The 16,088-nt window shown below is 35.2% G+C and overlaps 1 protein-coding gene across 1 annotated transcript; it reads right to left on the bottom strand.

Annotated features, from left to right (window-relative positions):
- Nucleotides 1-9,957: 9,957 nt before the first annotated feature.
- LOC109053026 (paired mesoderm homeobox protein 1-like) lies at nucleotides 9,958-15,826 on the bottom strand. Its single transcript, XM_019070458.2, has 4 exons — nucleotides 15,134-15,826; nucleotides 12,328-12,503; nucleotides 11,973-12,154; nucleotides 9,958-10,831 (listed from the first exon to the last, which is right to left on the bottom strand). The coding sequence occupies exons 1-4, from the start codon at nucleotides 15,378-15,380 to the stop codon at nucleotides 10,699-10,701; spliced, it is 738 nt and encodes a 245-aa protein (XP_018926003.1). The 5' UTR covers nucleotides 15,381-15,826; the 3' UTR covers nucleotides 9,958-10,698.
- Nucleotides 15,827-16,088: the final 262 nt, after the last annotated feature.

Raw genomic sequence — 16,088 nt, 5'->3', positions numbered from 1 at the left:
TGCGCTTCGTTTGTGTGTGTGTATACTGTCTGATCATCCCACAGAACACCAATGTATTCTTAAGAGTCACCCAGCAGCTCGCTCCGGTGTGTTAATATTTGCCTCATTTTAGATCATTTGTCATTGGCTGGAGTTTGTGAGGCTGATGAGGAGCTGATCATGTGACACGAGGCTGAAGCCAGGCTGGGCTCGGAGAGGGGAAATGCACAGCATTCCTCAACGATCCCTACTGAGGACTGGCTGAAAACTGATAGTACTGATGTACAGCGCACGGCATGGTTACAAGGGCCAGATTCAAACAGCACGGCACGAAAGAGCGATTCAGAATCACTCTCTACCACTAACATCATTTTTCTTAATTCAGTTTAACTTTAAATTGCTATGCAGAGTTAATTGTATTTATATGAACTTCAAAGTTGGAATTTGGGCTTCAGATTAATGGTTTAGCCAAATGATATTTGTCTAAACTGTATTTAGCCCAGTTCTGTTCAAAGCACCCACACCTCTGAAGCGCTGTGCGTTTGTTTGTGTACACATTTGTGTGTGGTGTTTTAATGTGTCAGAAACCATGTGGCACATATCAAGTCAGTTTGTTAAAGACTTAAGGCATGGAAGAGTGTTTGTTAGCATTTGTAGTGTGGGATAAATAATAGTTCCCTCACACCTCCTCTCCTGTGCAGTGGCGGCGAAGGATAACTGATCCCACTCTTTAGTCATTCTTTGGACTCGCATGGTGATGGAAAACAAAAACCCACGCCTTCACTCTCCACCCTTGAAGTGGTCTTTCAGCTATTCCCCTTGACATTGTAGTCAGAGTTTCCAGATTTAAGGAGGGAATTCTTTCCACACTGAGTCAAGAGTCAGTATGAATTTCTTAGCAATTTAAATCAACAATAGTGGTAGTTAGGATTTGCAATGGGGCTGCATTTGTGTGGAGAGACCAAAGCTGCGTGTATATGTGTGTGTGTGTGTGTGTGTGTGCGTGTGTGTGTGTGTGTGTGTTTCTTAAAGGGATAATACACCCAAAAAAGAATATTCTCTCATCGTTTACCTACCCTTGTGCCATCCCAGCTTTGTATAACCTTCTTTCTTCAGATGAACGAAGCGAATATTTTTTAGAGAAATAAACTATCTCTGTGAGTTCATATAATGCAAGTATATGGGACCTCCAAATCTGACACTTCAAAAACCACACAAAGCAGACACAACGGTAAACCTTACCAGTGTTTCCCAAAACTGATCCTGGAGGCACACCAACAGTAGACATTTTCAATCACTCAATTACATTACACATACACATCATCCCTTCTAAAAAAAAAATCCTACCTGTAAAAAAAAAGTCTTTTTTTGGGGGGGCGCTCTACCAATGGAGAAAGTGTAACAGTCAACGTGGATCATGTGTGCCATGATAACCAACCACAAACACATACATCACATCATTTTAATCATCATAAAATAAAAATACACTTAACTTAAAAAAAAAAATTTTTATTTTTATTTATTTTTTTGTTAATGATTGCTTAATGGCAAACATGTTGAAGATTAGCTGATAAGCTGTTTTTCCAGAAAAGCTACTCCACTGACATCCATTAAAAAAAACTCTCTGGTTTCCTTCTGTGTACCGCAGTGTTACGCCATTTTCCTTACCTTTATCTTCATAACACAAAATATAAACATTAAAATAGGTTGTTACTGTTGTGTTCACTTTGTGTGGTTTTTGAAGGGTTAGCATTGGAGAAAATTCACACACACATTATACAGCATGAGGGAGAATAAATGATGAGAGATTTTTTTGGATGGATTGTCCATTTAATTCTTATACATCTGGGACAGCATGAGGGAGAATAAATGATGAGAGATTTTTTTGGATGGATTGTCCATTTATGAGCATCAATAACAAGCAACATTTTGAATTAGATTGAGACAAACACTGGCAACAAATAACACAAATTTTCAGGAAAAGAAAAACATTTGAATGTGTTCCACCCTTTGGAGGAAAATGTAAAATTTGTCTGTGTGTGTGTTGCATTCTATCATAAAATTCTAATTAATAACTTTTCCTTATTCTAAATTATTTCATTAATTTCATAAATGAATTTTGTGTTATATTTCACTACAATTTTTTTATGTGTAACTTTACACTTCATGAAAAGTACTCGATCTGACACTGACATCCCCATCAAGGGCTTGAGGACCCAAAGTTTTATCCCTAATTAGGGAGGACTGGGAAATGAATTAGGGAATCTTGTAAATCTAGCATGTAAATAAAACACACATTGGAATCTAGTTGCAGGGCTTGCCGCGGTTGCCCACCAGTGTGTTTGTGAAACACTCTGGCAGAGATCCTGATCAACCCTAATCAAAACCAAATGAGAGAGAGAGAGAGATGGAGAGTGAGAAAAAGCAAGGAGAGAAAGAGAAAGGGAGAGTGAACATCATTAAAATACTATCCAACTCAATTACTAGCAGATTTAAAACAGATGACACAAGCATGTTTTCGTCTTACCAGATCAACCAGATTAATTTCTACACATTTTTTTTTTGTTTACACAGGCTTTCTAATTGCTTCCCATCTGATTATGATAAAAGTGAATGAAAACTGTAAATCATCAAAGATACTGTTATTATGATGTAACAGTCTGTAAGTCATATGACAAAGAAGTTTGCATACTATGAATACTAGTTTAGGAAACTTTTCTTAAATTCATTAAATCCTTAAAAACTCAAAAAGACTATAAGACTATAATAATTAAAAAAAAAAAAAAAATCTTTTTTTATTTTAATATGGGAAAATCACTACATCAGACTTGCTGAATAAAGGGAAACTGCTGCAAAACCAAACAAGATGCAAATCAGCTCTGACTGCTATCAGCATCTACAAACATGCTAGTGTTATCAGATCTAAAGTGCTTGATAATAGCATTTAGTATCATGGAGATCTTCTCGCCACACTGCCAATGAGTCATAATTGGTAATTGGAAAACTAAACATCACGGTTCACTTCCACGTGCTGTCAGTTTGCTGCCAGACAGGAAATTGAAGGCAGATTTTCCGCGGCCTCCTGACCAGACCCTGTTTGGAGAGAACACTCACATACACGGGATGTTATATAATTAAATATCTCATTAGTATGACTGAAACCTAAAATGGATTTCATATCCAGGAAGTTACTTTTAAAGCTTGTCAAGATACTCATGAATTAAAATAGCTCGACTTCAGTCAAGTTGCTCTTACACTAAAATAACAACTATTATTATTAACCTAAGGGGGCAAATTATATATTGTTTAAAAGTTAAAATTGTTTGAATTTTTTTTGAAAGAGGTCTCTTATGCTCACTAAGGCTTAAGCAAAATCTGTTTAAATATTTTTAAAATGTCATTTATTACTGTGATGAATTTTCGGCATCATTATTCCAGTTTTCAGTGTCACACGATCCTTCAGAAATCATTCTTAAATGCTAATTTGATGCTCGAGAAACAACTCTTATTATTGTCAATGTTGAACCATTCATTTTAGTCAGGATTCTTCAGTGAATACAAGGTTTAAAAGAACATTGGTTGAATTAGAAATTTTAGTCTGGTTACACTTTATTTCACGGTGTCCTTGTTACAGTGTAATTCTACTTTTAATTACTGAGTAATGTTAATTAACTGCATGTACTTACTGTATGGTTAGGGTTAGGATGAGGTTAGTTGCATGTAATTGTGCATAATTTATTGTTATAACCAACGTGTAACAGGGACACTGTAAAATAACGTTTTATCAGATGTACTTATTTTGGATCAAACAACACTTTTAATCCTTTTAATGCATCTTTGCTGAATAAAAGTATTAATTTCTTTAAAGTAGTATTCATCTGGTACAAAACAAGATCGAACAAAGTAATATAATGCACAAACTACCAGACGATTAAAATGAATCTGAAATGAATCCTCAGTTGTATTACAGACCTTCTAAAGATTGTGATTCAACATATCTCAGTCAGGGGCATTTTCCAGGGTCTGCTTGTTAATAACTTTACATAATATGATCATTTGCTGTCAATGCATTTTTCAAAAGAAAGTGATAACGTGCTAGTTTTCCCCAAATCCTTTTAGTAACAGTGAGGTTCTTTGGTCCAGTTAGGTCTGTAATTAAGCGTGTAAATCAGTGGAATTTTTTACCTGCAGCAGGGGGCTGATTGTATTGAATATACGGATGAGTTATGATAAGGTAGCACAATAGCAGGCCTGTTTCTGGCCTTTATGAATGAGCCCACTTAATCAGCCGGGGGAGGAAGGTGCAAAGCCTCTGGGACAGATGTATAATATCACTACTTCCTTCCATAAGCCCGTGCTGCAGATTTATGGTGTGGCTACTTTGTTAGAAAAACTCTCTCATGCCGTCTTCCGCCCCAACCTGTTTTCCTTCTCCTGGAGTTTTAGTGTAGTGTTGTTTCCTTCACTTGGGGAAAGAGGGAGTTGCCTTTAAAGCAACATAGAAGAAAATGAAAGGCGAAGTTCATTTGGTATACTCAGTATTTTTTGTTTATGTTGTACTGGCCCATTTACAGTACCATCATTTAGACTAGGCATCTAGTGTGGTGGATGCAGCATCACACAAAAGCATATGTTTTAAGGCAAAAGTCAGTTACGGAGATAAAGTGAGCATTTTTGACATGCCATGTGATCTTAGTATGGAGGCTAACATGAGGTGACCCGGTCAATGTAAAAACAAAAAACAAAAAACAAAATTATTAGGCTACTATTTAATAAAAATAAAAGTGTAAAATGTGGTGGGCGGAGAAAGATGGAATGAGGAAAAAAATTAAAGAATTATACAAAATTACAATAATAATTAATAATATGTAAGTTACAATTATAAATAAAATATTGATAATAATATATAAAATATAATGATATATAAATAAGCTATAATAATAATAATATGTAAATTATAATAATTTAGAAATGCTCTATAATAATAATACATACATACATATATACATACATTATAATAAAAGAGCTATAATATATAATATATATTTTATTATAATTATATTTATTTATTTATAATCTATTATAATAGTCATCATATTAATAACAACTAATAATGCTATATTAAAAAAATCTATAATATATAATATATTGTTACAGCCCAAAATGGCAAACCCACATAACATCTATATTATTATTATTACTATTTCTATTACTATTAATAATAACATGTACTGCAAATTATAATGATAAATAAAAGATCTATAATAATAATAATAATAATAATAATATGTAAGTTATAATGATAAAAAAAATCTATAATAATTATAATAATAATATGTAAATTATAATGATAAATAAAATATCTATAATAATTATGTAAATTATAATGATAAATAAATGATCTATAATAATAATAATATGATATACAAATGGTCTGTAATACATAGATCCATAATAAAATCTTTGACCCACTGAACTATAGAGTGCCATCACATTATCCATTGAAATTGAATCTCACGTCTGATACCTCTGGATGTTAATTATTATTAAAAAAAAATGGCCGACCTGTTTATTCTCATAATTATTCATTAATCCAACTACTTCAGATACACAAGATCCAAAATGGAGAGAGATTGAAATGTCTTAGTTAACTTGTGCTCCTTACAGCTATTGAATCATTTCAGACATATTTCCTCCAATATGGAACAATTATAGTTTCACCTCAAATCTGGCTCACTCTCTCGCCCTGAACGCCTGTGTATCTGAGAGTGATCAGTAATGAACCGTGACAAAGAGCAGCGTCACTCTTCACTCAAGGTGAGGAAATGAGAGTCAGACAGGTTTGTGTGCTTCAAAAGGTTTCCTCCTCTGAGAGAGAACAGAGACCGAGCAGAGAATGTTGGGATTGTTTGCTTTGATGATTTCTGGGTTTGAACTGTTCCAGTAGGCATTATTATTATCAACTGGAGATGTCCTTTTCAACTAACTTCTCCTGAAGGCAGTTTGGAAAACTTCCATCAAGGAAAGGAGAGGTTGTTTGAGGACAGACCATTAGAAAAAGAATTGAAATTCAATTAAATATTCTCTAGACTACAACATATTGATCAGACATGACTGTTGCCGGGTCAGCATATCTCGTGAGGTCAGGAGTGGCTACTTTCGAGGCTCTCAGAGAATATTTTTCAACGCTTAAGAATCTTCAGGGTCATTTTCAGGCCTGCATTCATCATCTCCAGCATTCGTCATCCTTGAAAAATTCATAACAACGTTCAAAGACTCATAACTCACATGATCTGGAAAGCCGTCTTCAAAAAACAAGTTATTTTTTTTCTGTATTCTGACATATAATTCATTTGAAAAGCAGATTTTATCATTTACATTTTATTATTTACATTTTATTTTATTTCTGAATGGGCCAAGCTCAATTATATTCCAAACAATTTTCCTGAAGTTGTAAAACTGTCATCATCATCGTTCCAAACTGTTCCATGCTGTTATTTTAAATTGCATGTAACCCATGTTACGATGCACCCAGAATTCAGAAAAGGTGTCATGTTCTGGTTAACTAAAACTACACTACAGTTTGGTTGCTGTCAGTGATATTTACACACCATTTTTCAATCTGGACGTTGATGTCAACTAAAACTGTAGTGGGGGGTGAATTGACTATTTTTATGATTCTTTCATGAACTCCAAAAAACTCCATACCTCAATGAGTATGTCTTATGTCCTTTGTCTTTCCTTTTAAAATATATAATCAAAATACCTGTTAGAAAAAGAACTGACATTAATTTTGAATATTTCATTATTTATTTAAATATTTAAATATCTTTGAAACAATATAAATTTAATTGAGAACAAAACTACATAAGATATTAAAACTTGTTTTAGATCTTTAATATAAATGTTTTCTGTCTTACTGAACTGGCAGATTTTTTCCATGTTATGCAGTGTTTCTTCTCAAGTAATTTTTTATGATTTTTAGACATTTTTGCTAGAATATAAGTCTTTAAAAAAGGCATTAAGAAGTCTATTTTTGCACTGTGGTGCATCTAGATGGGGTTTTTGTTTGACAGCCCATGATTACAATAAATTGCTATATGGCAAGAACTCCTTTTTTTAATTATTCCATTAAAATGTTATGTTATCTGTACAAGTCTATAACCCATGAGACTATGATATATAATATATACATGAGACTATAACCCATGTGGCCATAACTCTAATAACTTTTTATTTTTTTTATTATCATTCCCTCTGAGATTATCAACACAAGAGCACAGTGATTATTACTATACAGGGCTATTCATAAGAAAAGTGTCTTTTATAAAAGGTAATGGCATGAGGAGAGATCAAACCGCAATTCCAGCCAAACTCTAGTTTAACTGAACCCCCACCCCATTCTCTTTAGCGCTCTCTCTCTCTCTGACTGTCTCCTTCCTAATGGGCTCCAGATGTGGAGGTTGATGGTGGTGAGCTGTCTGTCCGTGGGGAGGCTCTGTCAGTGGGCTGCAGGGTGCAGAGGGATGTGGGGGTGGGGTGGATGTATGATCTGGGCCGCTGGGGCTCAGGTCAGAGTTCCAGACATCTGGAAGCATTTGGGGTCACTGAGCCCAGGCTGTGAAAGGTAAGATGGACGCCCAGGCAGGGGGACAGAGGAGACAACATGAAAGTTGTTTTTTCTTTCTTTTCTAGTGGCTTCCTCAAACAACTCTCCTAGGGACATGAGCAAAGCTTTTTATTATTTATAGGATCAAAAGTGTGAGCAAACATATATGAGCATAGAAGCCCACCTGAGAACATTACAGGAGAAAACTTTTCAAGTCATAAATTCATTCTTAGGTGTTAGGTTGATGTTGGCTTGAGGACAGTAGCAATTCCGTCCAGTTTTCTGCATGTGCCATTAAAAATCCTCCAACCAGAGACTCACTTTGTTAAGAAACCTTCAAGGCCCATTGACCTTGATATAAATGGTTCAAAGAGGGCTGTGTCAAGTCAAAAAAAAACTTCGAAATAATAGGAAATGGCTCCCTCTCCAAAGTGAACATCCAGTATATTGCAGGTCCTTAGAGTACGGCTGTATTTGGGAATGGTTTGACTCATGAACTGCTTGGATCATAAAGATTCCGCTGTAAATTGGATGGAACGAGCCCAGCTTGTGGGGAGAAGCCACATTAAAGGCATCACAATTGGAATAATGACTGGAATTTTAATATAGATGCATAATTTTAGAAAAAGCTCAAACTGGGATCGTTGATAAACACGCTTCTTGTCCATCAATGTTAACTTGAGAGAGGTCAACCAATCAGGAAAGTACACAGACCTAATCTGGACTTATTGGATGCAAAGAGGCTGCTGCCAACTGTATTTGGAAAGCAACAGAACAATTTATTTAATGTAAAGCTACTTTTTCATCTGTTTTTTAACAGTTGGAATGAATGTTAAAACTTGTTGGAATGTTCAAACTCATCTGATTGAAGCTGTTCTGTCTAATTTCTTAAAAAATAAAATCTTACTGACCCCAAACTTTTGAACAGTAGTGTAGATTAACTTGATTAACCTTTAGATGACTGCAAAGGTAGTCTAAATGTAAAAAAAAATGAGCATGAACAATAATATTGACCAATAAAAAAACCCTCTATGCTCTAAACCCTCTGATGACCAATGCGGTATTGATATATTGTACATTGCAATATTTTTGACAAATATAGCAGATGATAGCAGTCAGATATTTAAAAAAAACAATCTTAAGTACATGAAAAGCAAGTATCCTAGTGCAATAACGTCTAAAAATTTCATCAATTCTTAGACAAAAACATGATGTAAACAAATCACTGGGCCATATTTAAAGAGTAACATTACAGTGATGACAGCCAACAGATTTCTTTCACGGAGCTGAAAGACAGATGAAAAGAAAAACAACTCACCGGCTCACCCCCTTCCTCCAATTGATGGTCTCTAAGGTCACTCAAGGTCACATGTAATCAGCAGACCAAGGGAGCCATCAGGTACATAAACAAGCCAGTGTCAGCCATTCAAAAACAGCCCGCGGCCACTTAAACTCAAACGATCGCTTCCTGTGCCATAAACAGACTGTTTTGAAAGTAAACATTCCTGTTCAACAAAAAATTAACAGCGCCGACCCTGAAGACTGCTTAAAGGAATCAAAGTTCACCACGCGACACCAAAGACTCCATCATCAGGCAGTAAAACGCACAGGCTGTTTTTCAGCTGATTTTTCTCGTCAACCTTTAAAACGATTTCAAATCCAAAGCAAATACACAAGCACTTTAATGGAACGATAGCTGGCAGGGGAAGAACAACAGCGCTAGAAGTGTTTGGATCTCATTGTAAATGGCCAGTTTGATTAGCGAAATTTTGTCATTTCCTTGCTTTGCCTTGTATACCTTACAAAAGAGCGAAGTGGAGTGGAAAACGGGGTGGAGAAGAAAAGAGCCGCAGGAATTTTTGCAAAGCTTTCTGCTGCTTCTCACGAAGCCCCCGGGAGTCCTGACGAAGAGTTATTTTACAGTTTAAAGGTAAATGTTCACACAGAGAGGAGGAAAGAGTAACGATCATCTATGGGAGCCTACAAACACACTTTGAGAAGTTTAGCTTTGGAAAAGCACACGTAACATCTGCACTCGCGTCTCTAACTCTCACTACTCTTGGGTTTCTGAAGGATTTCACCTGCCTTCTATTGCGTAATACTGTAAATTAAATGGGCCAATAGTGGGAGTATGCTTTTCATCTAGTTCTTTATTCTAAAACACTTCCTCCAAGGCTATACGAGTGCATAATGTAACAGGATTTAATATCTGATATGTGGAACTGTTGCCAGCAACAGAACAAATCAGAGATTAAGAGCAGTCTATGTTCAATAGTGAGCACATTTGTGGTAAAAACATGGGCAGCATAAATTGAAGAAGGCCATGAAAACATTCGAGGACACTCTAACCCTGAAACATAATGCTGTTACACTGCTTGGACATCTTTATTGCAAAGGAATATTACATGTTTAGATATATTTAGACAATATAAATGGGTAAAATCAACTAGGCTCCAAATTCATTACTTGCATACATGGCTAGAGTTCTGTGTATGCCAAAATGAACAAATAACCCCGGCATGTTTTAAACTGAAAACAGTGAAAAGTGATTTTAGAGGACGGTAACAAGGAAGCCAAATTTCACCCGGTTCCAAATAATCAAAATATCCAAATCCCACTTTGTGGCCTCAGTGCATATTTATGAGTTCCAAGGAAAAATCAAGGGGAAATCCTAAAAACTTCCCTGATGTCCACAAGATTGTAGTTTATGGATTCCGCAGAGGTCATCAAATCTCTGTGGTTGGCAACAGTCTCGAGAAAGCAATCTATAGTAAGCCGCGGTCTTCAGACGGGGATGACCACACTCATGCTGCCACAGTGAGTGTGAACAGAGAAAGATTCCATTTTGTGCTTTCCAAAACTGAATTTTCCCACATGTCATTTTCCCACATACCAAGAACATGACAGCCTTATGTAAATCATTGGTTTAGGAAAGCTCTGTACCTTGAAGAAATTCTCCTTTGCCTCTTTTCCTTGATGGATAAGAGTACAACACATATAAGAGGACAGAAAACAACATTAATGTCAATAGTACGGGGACGGTTTTGTCAGGACATTGCGATTGTTCTCTGACATGTGGCTCAGAGTCTCTGACAGCCCTGCTGTCCACTTCAGTTGACGGTGGGCACTTGGTTCAGGCTGTATTCTTTGGCCTTCAGTCTCAGGTTGGCGATACTATTGGCCATATTCATGCCTTGGGCTGTGTTGTTGGCAGCGCATGATGGAGAATAAGTTGCCATGGCACTGTAAGGAAAGGGTTAAGTTGTCAGGATGAGATTTCACACTTTTTGTTAATAATAAAGAAGAATTCAATAATATTGATGATCTGAAATGCATGCTCTGTCTCTGTTCATTTTATTTACTTAAACAAAAATGCTCAAAACTACATTCGTATGGATAGCATTTGTGGCACAAAATTTCTGATTTCTAGAAAATAATTTAATATCTTTAAATAATTAGTTTAATACTTTTAATTATTTTGAAAAAAAAAAACATGTTTACAGTAAAGGAAATACAGATATGTATGGTGGTATTTTGATTAAAGCACTTTCATGAAATCTTCCCTAAAATGCCCAAGCTGTTAGGTTGTCTAAATCATCCAATATACTTTTCAAATTTATGGTTATGTATCACTGATGTAATTTCTGCAGGTGGAGTTTGTGCAATTTAGGTCCATGTAAATAGTGCTCTATGGATAGTTACATAGATTTATATATATATATGCTTTTATCCAAAGCTACTTGCATTGCAAATATTTGTGTAGCAATTTACATTAAGGTCCCATTTGTTAACATTTGATAATGCATTAACTAACAATAAGTATTAATTTATTAATACATTTATTAATTTTTGTTAACATTAGTTAAACAGTTCATTATAGTGCATGTCAATTAAATAATATTAACAGATACAACTTTTGTTTTTGAATAATACATTAGTATATGATGAAATTAACTAACATTAATGAATGCATTAAAATAGTTTTTCATTGCTCATTCTTTGGTAACTAATGTTAATAAATGGAACTTTCTTCTAAAGTGTTACCAATTATTGTATAGATTTTGTCTAAATCATGCATCCCATCAGGTCAGAAGTAACATTTGTAATTTAGACTAACACGTTTAAAATTTAAATCTCATGGTTATACTTTTGCTATAGTTGAATATTTGAAACATTAATTCACAAGTAAATTACTTTCATTTACAGTTTTAGTTAAATGAGGGATGACAACATTCATGCCGCAGATGCTGTCCATTGTCATTCATTTGTAAATAACCCGGAATATTCTTATAACTTCTGCCCAATTAACATCCACACTAACAGAAACAGCAGCAGTTGTAATGGTAATGCATGCAGAGGTATAAAAAATGTGGTGATATCTAACCTGTACGATGGTGAGCTGCCCCAGGACAGGTAGTCATTGGGTCTGGGAGCAGGTCGTGGGACAATGGGCTGCTCTACGGCTGTTACTTCTCCTGAGAAAGACTTGAGCAATGAGGCGTTTTTACTGGCCAGCATTGCACGTTCATTTCGCCGAAACTTAGCCCGCCGATTTTGAAACCACACCTAGAAAATCATGAACAGTGCTCAGTTCGACATATACAGTGTGTAGAACAGCCTTACCATCAGAATGGAGCACTGTGTGAAGGTCAAGTACAGGGATGTGCCACTACTGCATCCACATGATGTGACGACATTGAGCATGATTAGACCATTTCAGGATAAAATGAAATGCTAACCTGCACTCGAGCTTCAGTGAGGTTGACCCGGCGTGCTAAATCCTCCCTGACAAAAGCATCAGGGTAGTGCGTCCTCTCAAACACTCTCTCTAAAGCCTGCAGTTGACTGCTGTTGAACGTAGTCCTATTCCGCCTCTGTTTACGCTTTTTCTTCTCCTCTGAGTTGAGTTGCTCATCTATGGGGGACAAACACAAGCACACACACTCAGATATAAGGATGACATGAATATCTCCATTATAGTAGGTCTGTACCCATTCAATAGCCTTACCCTGAAAAAGGACATTACATTCATAGGGTTACAGTTAATCAAACTAGTCAAACAGTTTTTGTCATGGAATTATAAACAAAGATGCTTTTTTTAATATTAAGAACTGGAAATTTATAACTGTTTAATAACAGTCGGCTCAATGGAAAGGAGCTGCAGAGAGTTAATACAGATTTTTCCAGTTTGATTATACTTCAGTCAAAAGTGATGAAACTTACTAAAACCATATCTCAATCAAAGCTTAAAGATTGTGTAAGCAGGACACCTGATATCTTTATTTATTAAAAAAATCTGAAAATTTTATTGTATAATATACATTTTCAACAAACACATCTTAGGTGAATAACCCAGCCTACAATAATATCATTTTTGAGGTCAATATGACTCCAGACCATTAATAATTTTTTTTTATTCACTATAATTTATTTGATGCACATTTTTTTCCCTAACATTTAATGACTTTTCCTCATGATTTCTTTAGATCTTTTGAGAAATGTGATTTTGACTGTTTCTCTGCTATTTATAACTTAAAAAAAAAAATCCTTGGCCTTTTTGACAATTTAAGTTATAGGCTAGGAAAATATTATCAAATAAAGAAAATGATTCATTCTGTAATATTTTATGTCATCCAGTCATGTTATATGATCATGTTAAATTATATTACACCTACAGAAATATAATACAGAACATAAAACTATAAATAATATGTGGTCATCAGGTTTTGTAGAATTAGCTCCCCATCAGCCAAATTGTATTATGAAATAAAACTACATTTATCAGTTTCCCACTTAAATTATTTATTCATATAAATATATATATATATATATATATATATATATATATATATATATATATATATATATATATATATATATATATATATATAAAAATAATATAAATTTCTGTCATCTTCTTCTTTTTTTTTTTTTTTGTTCTTTCTTTATTTCTAAAATGATTCTGGCCTCTTCTAGTAGTAAAATGCCCATTATAATGTTTGGGCCTGTTTTGGTCCGGGAAAAAGCAGATCGTTGCAGACTCACTCCTCTTTGGATTCATCAATCAGTTCTTAAATCGCTCTGTAAAACTTCCCATGAGGGAGAAAATACCCCAGTGACGAATTGATTTGCCCCAATTCCTCAAAGGCCATAAACTCAAAACAAAGTTGAAAGAAGAGGTTATCAGTGCCGGGCCTGGAGCATGAACAGCTCTACACGTCACAGATGTGCTTTTAGCGAGAACTAAAATCGTCTTTTATTAACTATGCGCTTAGGCCTACTCGAGATTTATCTTCACTTCAGTCATGCTTATTCAGAAGTCATTTCTCTTAAAATAATGCTGAACTCATATCTGAAATGTTGAATAAATTGTTCACAAAATATTAATAAAAATGTTTACATAGGCCTAAATGCCCTCACACGAGCCTTAAATCGTGATGCTATGGATCGTGAGGTAGGCTGAACACTCGCTAACCTATTAACTTTATTTATTTATTTATTTATTATTTACGTTTATTTTGTTACATATTAAAATTCATTTAATTTTAATCTTAGTGTCTTGGCTGAGTCAAAGGGACAGATTTAAAATATATGTGCAATAAAATAAATAAATAAAGCCTATCATGTAGACAAATATAGCTTTCGCAAAACATAAAAGAATGTAATGGTGGCTTTATCAAGAGTTTTCGTAATGTTTTAAATTGCAAATTTCGGATGATGCCTAACAAAATACAAAATACATTCGTTCAGTCTTAATGTAGACGGCCTAATTTTTATGTTTAATTTACTATTTGAAATGGACTATTAACCTAGTGACCCATTCATAAAATAATTAATTCACTGCAACTTTGGATTAAGTCTTTAAATCTTTAAATAGCCTTAGAATTTTAAAAATATCTATTTCGTATGAATTTTGCAGATTCTATAGCTAGATCTCTTGTTTTTTTTTTGGCTTCACTGAGAAGAAAAGAAAAAAAGAAAAAATAGGCCTATGTATATATTATAAATATAAATAAATATTAAAATTTTATTTTGATTTATTCGAACATACCTTAATATCAATGAAAAATATATTTTCATTGGAGAGGCAGTTCGGGATTACTAAGCAACAGTTTTACACACTACAATTGAGTATCTTAATTGCTAACTAAACGCATATGGAGTAAATGAATCAGAACGCAATCGTGCCTCTTATAGCGCCTAATATACGGCCTTCTGTCACACATCTGCTAACGTGACAGTTTAGATAAGGTGCTAATCACATCTATTAGTTCATGTGTTGTGTTCTTTCTAGAGTGTGTAGGCCTAAAGATTACTAGAATGAACAGTTTAATTGCATTTACTTTTATAACTGGGAGACCCTAAACAGAACTCATTTTCATGAAGTAACTAGCTTATTTTTTCCCTACGTCTTTTAAAGTTGAAATCTTAGTTATAATCATTTCTTATTAAATTAGGAAAAAATCGTTAGCCTATCATCCTGATACTTAAATGCCACTAACGTTTTAGCTATTAAAAGAATCTATGGGACACGAGGATACTTACTCTCGTGCTGTGTGGTGTCGCTGCCGCTGGTCAGTCCCGGAGACTCCAGCATACTCCTGGCCGCCTCTCCTGCGCTCTCCTCCGCTTGAGCTCCCACCATCTCCCGCGCCTCCTCCAGATCCAACAGGTGGCTCACGGAAAAGTTCTTCTTAGCCTGTAAATGATCCTGATTTGCGCTGATCGGACTCTCTAGTCGGTTAGGTAGCGTGGCTTGTCTGTCCATTACATGAGCATAGCTGGAAGTCATGACGCAAACTGACGAAACCAAAGATATTCTCTAACCATAACCAACATGGGTTAAGTCTTGACCATGAACAATCACTCTATGCTCGACAGATAGATCGATTTTGATTTCTTCATCCGTAGTTCAGTGTCATGTGGATCCAAACAGGCGTAATTACCGCTCTTTTACTGGACAATCATGAGTCTTTATGGAAAAAAGGCATCACCGAAACACATCTCCAGTTCAAGAACTCCAAAGTCTTCGCCTTTTACCCGATGACTCCCTTTTAGTTTCTGTAACAGAGACTTTCTCCTCTCGTTCAGAGAGTGAGGGAATGAGTTAGCTTGCGAGGAAGGTTTGATGTCACAGATGAACGACTTACGCCCAGTAGTAGGAGGTCGGGCGAGCTTCTCTCAGCGTCTTTCTCCGGTACTTCAAACGGCACACACTGGCGCTGAGGGGGGAGCCTGAGAGCAAAACAGGCTACACGAGCATTTGAAGCCCTGGAGAGGGATGATAGACATACAAGAAGCTAATTACGTGGCAAAACAAATGTTTTTTTTGTTTTTTTTTGTCGGCGTTTCTAAAGTTTAACGAAGTCATATCTCTTATATCCACCCATAACATCCCATTGACATACTCAATAATTAATGGGTCAAAGTGACGTGATGTGATTTACGCTATTTATTTATTTTTTTTGTCCTGATCTATGAAGTTATTCAGAAATAGGCT

The sequence above is a fragment of the Cyprinus carpio genome, chromosome A2 (assembly GCF_018340385.1).
Source record: "Cyprinus carpio isolate SPL01 chromosome A2, ASM1834038v1, whole genome shotgun sequence".
Classification (NCBI taxonomy): Eukaryota; Metazoa; Chordata; class Actinopteri; order Cypriniformes; family Cyprinidae; genus Cyprinus; species Cyprinus carpio.
Note: the sequence above shows the minus strand (reverse complement) of the source record. Positions and strands in the feature narration are given on the sequence as shown.

Coding starts and splice junctions, on each gene's coding strand:
- LOC109053026 (XM_019070458.2), bottom strand. CDS start 15,380: ATGACTTCCAGCTATGCTCATGTAATGGACAGACAAGCCACGCTACCT. Junction 12,504..15,133: donor CGACACCACACAGCACGAGA/GTAAGTATCCTC, acceptor TGTCCCCCATAG/ATGAGCAACTCAACTCAGAG. Junction 12,155..12,327: donor TCACTGAAGCTCGAGTGCAG/GTTAGCATTTCA, acceptor ATGATTTTCTAG/GTGTGGTTTCAAAATCGGCG.